This window comes from Lepisosteus oculatus, chromosome 23 (genome assembly GCF_040954835.1).
Source record: "Lepisosteus oculatus isolate fLepOcu1 chromosome 23, fLepOcu1.hap2, whole genome shotgun sequence".
Lineage (NCBI taxonomy): Eukaryota > Metazoa > Chordata > Actinopteri > Semionotiformes > Lepisosteidae > Lepisosteus > Lepisosteus oculatus.
Genome location: NC_090718.1, coordinates 10,413,742 through 10,421,344, shown reverse-complemented (window position 1 = coordinate 10,421,344; position 7,603 = coordinate 10,413,742). Strand labels below are relative to the sequence as shown.

Genomic DNA, 7,603 nt, shown 5'->3' with positions numbered 1-7,603 from the left:
GATTAAATTAGGTTATATGTAAATAAAAACTGAAAACATACAAAGTGGTAGGTAATTTGAACTCGCCTTATATTGTGTAAATAATAAGACATTTCAAAGGAATGTGAAAATAGGCTAGAAAAGGTGCAAAACAGGTTTGTCAAGGACACTCTTCACTTTCATGTTAACAATCTTGTCTGAACAAGGATGAGTGACATAGTTTTATGGTCGTAATGCCTCAACTCCACCTACTTCAGATGTAGGTGGATTCAAAAAAATTCTCTGCTCCCTCAAGATTCTCAGTCAAGGAAGTACACATGAAAAATATATGATTCTGCAGCATTTTGAAGCTGGCTCCTGTCTGAGGATCTGAGTTCACAAGGATTTTCTCATGGAGCAGAGTTCAGAGGAGACAAAGTACTTCAGCAAAGATGACTTTGAAGCCGACTGGGTCAACATCGCAAGTAGGAATTTTAGCCAGGTTTTCAAAGTGAAAGTCAAGGTTTGGAGAGAAACATTTGCCATAAAATGTTTTCCCAATACGTCCTCGGACACCAGTCTCTACAGGTATTGGAAAAAATTAAAGCATACCATAATTCTTGGACATCTGTAGTATCATTCTGTTTGGTTACATTTAATAATTAAAATTCTTGAATTTAAAATTTCTATTATTTTTTAAGAACAGGAGTGCACAGTGTATACTATATAGCACACACATGTACTGTATCCATACTTTGTTTTGGTTAGCTGCAGTTGTTAAAACTGTATCTTCCAAACTTGATTGTATATACTTGCACTTGATTTTTGACCGGTAACCCAAGAGTCTAAATTTGTACTCTGTACAAGAAAGCAATGCAAACTTTGGTGGATTATATGTCATTGTAATATTTAACAACGGGCCTCGAAACACAACTTGTAAGCATGTGAAATGTTGCCTTTAGGCAGATGATGAAGGAGGCTTCCAAGATGGAGAAAATGAAGTTCAGCTATATTGTGTCTGTCTATGGCATCTGCAATGACCCCATGGCGATAGTGATGGAATACATGAGCAACGGATCGATGGACAGTTTGCTCACGAGTCACTTGCTGATGTGGCCCAAAAAGTTTCAAATGATTCACGAGGTGACCATGGGTATGAACTTCCTTCACAGTGTCAAGCCACCCTTGCTTCATCTCAATTTAAAGCCGGCAAACATCCTTTTAGATGATCACCTACACGTTAAGGTAAGGATGCGATTCACAGCCAGGTGGAGCATGCTTAGTCACTGTTTCACTGCAGTTCAGTAATGGCTGGTCATTCCTCCTTGTTGTGGAACAATGTCAATGTTAGATGAGGTAGAAAGGTTGTTTTATAACACTTTGTATACCCCAGCAGAGGTACAGTGCTTCAAAATTATTTTGAAAGATTTAAGTGAAGGCATGAGGATTCAATGAAGGATGTTCCAACATAACCACAATCGACCAAGGCCAAGCAGAGCCTTTAGGTCAATAACTGTAAGTGCAGTTTTATCTGGCGATTCCTGGAGACACACTTTAATATTGCTGTTTCACTGGATGTTAATTAAGACTCACTTAATTAACCTTTGTTTTTTTGCTTAGTGTTTTTTTTTGTTTTGTGAAAATTCTCAAAACCTCTTAAATAAAATACTTCACGGGTTTGTATGACAGGAAAGCGAATATTTAGAGAGAGGGGGAAAGCAAACTGAACTTCAGAGTCGATTCATTCAGCTTTGTCTTTCTGCCGCATTTTTGGCAAAATAGTTAACTACTGTACATCAATGACAACATATAGGTTTTGGAGAATTGAAGATTTGATGCAACAAAGAAATAGCTTAGTGTATCTTATGTGTCTGGGTGACAGATCTCGGATTTTGGATTGGTCAGATGGGAGGAGACTTCAAGCAGGACAGAGTTTATAGAGCAAGCCGCAGCAAGGGGAAATATCAGCTACATCCCTCCTGAAATGTTCCTTGAAAGTGCCAAGTCACCAGGGACCAAGTACGATGTTTACAGGTAAGAGATGTGGCACTGTTATACATCAGTAAGTCAGATGATTGTACTTATAGGAGATTGTAGAATGATATTCATGGAAAATACTCCTTCAGAGTCACAGCTCACATCTAACAACAAGTTTGATTAAATGTGAACTGTGATTACACATGATTACATAGCCATGTTATTGTGTCAGTTAATTTATGGCCAGTTAACTCTCCTCATAATTTCCTACTGACTTTGTATTGACCTGTACCATTTTATTCAAGAAGCCTGTTCTTAAATCACCTTCAATACATATTAATACCTGTTATACTATTTAATTAATCAAAGATGGTTAATGGACAACAAATTTCAGCTGCTGAATCCATAATTAGGTGAGGGATTTGATATTCTCTTCTTTATAATATTACATCCTAATTTTAGGTGTAAACTGAAAACAGAGTTTTAAATATTTCTGTAAATATTTTTAAATATACATTAAGTGTACAGTCACTGGGGAAGTTTTATTTTTTAACAACGACAATTTGTGTTATTTTTACAGTTTTGCCATTGTGACATGGGAGATAATAGCTCAGGTTAAGCCTTATCCAGGTAGTGTAAAGATGTGTTTTCCTTTGTCATGCTCTCAAGTGTATCCATTTGTATAGGAAAATAATAAAAGGGATAACTGTAAACAAGATTTTATTTTTAGTGTTTTAATTTCACAGTTTTGAGGTGTTTTGAGGATGGGGAGTTCAATGTAAAAAGACTGAATTGAATTCTTATTTAATCTTTTCTGGGCCTTTCATGCTCCTGTCCCATAAAATCAACTTCACTGCAGGTACTGATTATATTGTCACAATCATATGGAAGCAAGACTGAAATTAGCCAAAGAACAGTGCTCAACAAACAGCACTAAGAGGCTTTTCAGGGAAAATAAAAATAGAATTTGAATATATTCTATGTAATTCTATAAAAATAGCATCAACATTGTCTTCTTTTAGAGTTTGGCATAGATGGAAGCCCCTTCAGTATCAAAAACCCCAATATCTTTGGGCTGTGGTTGTGTCCCATTGAAGATGAATTTCTGATTCACGTTTGTCTTGAGATAGGAACCAACCGCATGGCAGTCATAATGAGAGTGGCATCAGGCAAAAGGCCGAGTCTCGAGAAAATCCCAGAGGACAGACCCGACCAGTGTAACCAGCTGATAGACTTAATGGAAAGGTGCTGGAACCAGGATCTGCGGCAAAGGCCGTGCTTTTCAGGTAAAAATAAAAAGCCTAAACCCTCAACTTGACCTCTGAAAGGGGTCGTCCGTTACATCCATCAGATGCTTTCAGAGAGCACTATGACTACTTCCTAGGGACAATTATTTTCACAGACTGTCTTTGTGTTCTATCTAATCTCCCTTGTGTTTTCATATCTATGTTTGTTTTACTTCATGAACATTTTAAAAGATCCCTACAAAACACCAGATTGCTTGTCACCCCACCAATGCCACAAAAGAAGACAAGGACTATAGCCTAGGAGGAACCACTCTTAATCTGAATCATTGATAAGAATGTTTAGCTTTATCAGCATAACCTTCACTGCATTCGTAGACAAGTGCAAATTAGAAAGCCGGTTTTTGGCTATGGGGCTGGATGAAAAGGACAGATTAAAGAAAGATGTTTCTGAGTAGGGAGATACACCTAACATCCTCCCACCCTGGGGCAAGGTCAAAAATGTGTGTGCTATATTCCAGTTAAAGTGATTATGAAACAATGACTATATAACTATATGATATTTTAGTTTAATTTGAAATTGATCTAAATCATTAATTCATACATTTTTTGCATTCATTTACTGTGGGAGGAAGATTTATGTATTACATTGTTTTACACCAATTATGTATTTTATAATAATGCAAATTATAAATGGATTTGTGGTTTATTATTTAATGTTTCAGAATTTAAGAACAATCTGATTTAAAAAAAGATGAATTTATTAGGTAATTAGATAGTATTTTATATAATAACATTCAAATGTATATGCAAAAGTAAGGTCTTTTTATGAGCTTATAGAAAATCAGAAATTAGCTTTGTGATCTCCCTTAAAATTTAGGAACATGGTTAACATGGTTTTAATATGGTTAAAATTAAGATTTTAGTTTTAAATTTAGTTGAAATTCCTTTTCTCTAGAAATTGTAACAGAGACAGAAGAGCTCAGGGAGATTTTGAAGATACCAGACCTGCGACGAGGTTCTGATGAAAAGTCAAGATCAAGTCAACCTGTGTATTCTAAAATGTCTACAAACTTGAAAGAAGTAAGTAAACACAGCTACAGTATAATGCCATCAAGGGTACTTTCTGTGAGCAAGTGTAGAAGAGAGTTGGACTCTCTGCTTCAACTTTGGGAGCTTTATTTAGATGACAAGGCCCCTGTAGGATATGTGAGATGTTTGGGACAGCTGGACCTTGTTCTTTTCCTAACATTTCTGGTAACAAAACAGACTGTTCTAGCTAGTCTTTCAAGCGCATAAAGAGCACCAAGAGAAGCCCGAGTTTTAGAACTGAGGGAATGAGAGAGCCCTGGTGTCTCCTTGCTCATCTTTCAAGAAGGCCTTTCATAATAAACTCATTTCAAAATCTTTCCTGCACTATGAAGTGAATTTTTGCATCCCTACACTGGTGATTAACGGAGATAGTTAACATGGAACTATGACAAGATTGAGGCCACAATCCCTCTAATTAACTACAGTGTTTTCTTTTAGGCAATTTTGAAAACACAAGCCCCAGTGCAATTAACAGGCCATTTCTGGGGGGAAAAAGGTGTCCTGGATTCATTTTTTCCAATATGCATGATCTGAAAATGCAGAGCTCAATAACTGGGACTTTTCAAGCAGGAACTTGACTTTTGGGACAAATGTACCAAAGATTTGGCACCAATTTAATTTACACTCATTACAAATCATAAAAAACACAGACATCTGGACCAAAATAGATTCCCTGGTTTCTTACTAAACCGAAGAACAGAAAAAGAAAGCTAAAAAGCACATGATAAAACGGGTGATCATTAAAGTTTATAGTAGTTCAGGTGGGGAGCTGTGTCAGCAGGCGTAGTCTGCAAAGGAACAAGTAATAGTTTTATTCCATGCTGAGTACAGAAGAAAGAAAACACAACGTTTCGGCTGTGGAGCCTTTTTCACTTGTTGCATTGAAGTTAATATACTAGTTTCAAATGATTAAATCTGACAAAGAATTTCTAAAAGTGGTGTCATCAGAAGACGTGATGAAGGTGTAGATATAGACATAGATATAATAAATGGCTTTTTATAAAGTAGATTTCACTCCATACATTTTTTAGATAAACTTCCTAAAGAAATACCATAACAAGATTTTCATAACAAGAAAATAATTACCAATTATTGTAACTACTTGCCACATTTGTCAAAATCTCTCCCAATGTCAGTTGGAAAGGTTTTACCCTTTGTTCTAGGCATCTTATTTTTTTGATATATCTCTTTTTGAAAGGTTGAGGTGATCGACATGAAGCCAAGATTCAAAGACACAGGTCAGATACATTTTTTAAATACGTTTGTGTTTACTTAGTGCATACAGTATATAACTCAGTGTACTACAACAGATGAAAACACAAAAAGAGAACTCCTTACAAAATGAAGTTTGTAACCTGCAATAGCTATTTACCGCAGTTACAATGTTAAAAATAAAATAAGATATACTGTATGTGGTCAAAATGAAAACAAAAAGGTTTGTTTCCTTATACAGTAAGTGCGACACTAATGCCCTGTAAACACAAAAAACACATAGTTTTAGTTGATATTTTCATTTACTCCACAGATGAAATAAATTCATGCAAAGATATTATTGGTCTGCTGTCAAGAAGAGAGTTCATGGATTTTAAGAAAATGCTTAACAAGGAACATGTGTCTATGGTATTTGAAGACGGCAACTCTCTCCTTCATTACGCTGTTGCCATGGGAGACCTTGAGACAGTGAAGCTAGTCCTGCATTTTGGTGCTACTGTGAACTCCCAGAGTATCAAGGGGTACACTCCACTGATCATAGCCGTGATCTATAAATTTCTGGACATTTGCTCCTTGCTTCTCGAGCACGGTGCGGATGTAAACTTGGCCGACAAGGATCAATGGACTCCTCTCCATTTTGCCGTGCAAAGCGGTGAGGACAGAATCACACGTCTGCTTCTAGACAGTTATGCGCAAGTCAATGCCAGGGAGCGAGACGGGTGGACGCCTCTTCACCTGGCATCTCAAAACGGGTACGAAAGCATGGTCCGTACCCTGTTAACACGGAAAGTCACCGTTGACCAACAGGAGAACAGTGGTCGAACGGCGCTTCACATCAGCTGCGCTTATGGGCACGTCAACATTGCCAAGCTCCTGATCGGGCATCAGGCAGACTTGAATGAGAGGGACAATGGTAACTGTACACCACTACACCTTGCCTCTGATGAAGGGCATTTCAGGGTGACGAGGCTCTTGATAAAAAGTGGGGCAGATGTTAACATTGTGGATCAAAACCGATCTACTGCTTTACATTTGGCTGCCCTGAAGGGACACAATGGGTCTTGCAGGCAACTACTTGCGCAGGGAGCGATTCCAGACCTGCAGACTTCCCAAGGGTGGACACCTCTGCACCTTGCATCCCTGAAAGGACATCCCACTACGGTACAGATCCTGGTGGAGCACCACGCCACTGTCAACCTCCAGGGAGAGAACGGGCAGACCCCTCTTCACATTGCCTGTCACTATGGCCAGGATGACGTGGTCTCTGAGCTGCTGAGAGCAGAGGCTGACCCAAATATCGCTGAGGATTCAGGATGGACGCCCCTCCATGTGGCCTGCCACAGGGGGAACCTCTCATGCGTGCAGCAGCTAATATCACATCAGGTGAACATCAACGCCCAGAACAATTCCGACAGGACTCCTTTGCACCTGGCAGTCCTCAGTGGGAGCACCTCCACAGTCAGAGAGCTACTCATGAGCGGTGCTGACCAGACCACAAAGGATGCTACCGGTTGCACTGCTTTGCAGTTAGCAATAGATAACCTCAAAGAAGACATTGCAGAGCTGCTTCTTCGCAAGGAGAATTGAATGTCTTCACTAAAAACTCACAAAAATGAGAGGATAACACAGCTGTTTTACTTATTGATATTCATGTGATCCTGCCTTGTGTCCATTACTTACCGGAATAGGCTCTGGCTGGTTCCCCCCCTCGATTTTCCAATAAAAACCTTTTTTTTTCAGTGCAAATAAATGCTTTATTTAAGTTTGCAGTACAATTTCATTTTTAAGTGTTTTTGTTTGCTCATTGTATTTTCAAATGATTATATAAAAATAAAATAAAATGATAATGCACAAACTACTATGTATTGAATGGAATATAGTAACCTTATTTGGCAAACACATCCGATGAAAGTAGGCATTTCAAAAAAAATATTTTTAATATCTTTCTATATTATCTTTTAAATTTTTGTAATATAATTTTAGTATAGGCAGTTTCCCTTTTTAATTTGCCATTAGACCTTATTATGTCAAATTTAAATACTAAGAGGAAGTAATCTCATAAATATTGCTTTCTGGGTTCTGCTCGGTATGAGCCAAAATAGTGATAAATCACTAGAAAA

The 7,603-nt window shown here is 37.9% G+C and overlaps 1 protein-coding gene across 1 annotated transcript; it reads left to right on the top strand.

Annotated features, from left to right (window-relative positions):
- Window positions 1–314: 314 nt before the first annotated feature.
- Window positions 315–7,338, top strand: ankk1 (ankyrin repeat and kinase domain containing 1). Its single transcript, XM_015337712.2, has 8 exons — window positions 315–546; window positions 921–1,203; window positions 1,841–1,992; window positions 2,516–2,565; window positions 3,066–3,221; window positions 4,138–4,262; window positions 5,470–5,509; window positions 5,797–7,338. The coding sequence occupies exons 1-8, from the start codon at window positions 371–373 to the stop codon at window positions 7,068–7,070; spliced, it is 2,256 nt and encodes a 751-aa protein (XP_015193198.2). The 5' UTR covers window positions 315–370; the 3' UTR covers window positions 7,071–7,338.
- Window positions 7,339–7,603: the final 265 nt, after the last annotated feature.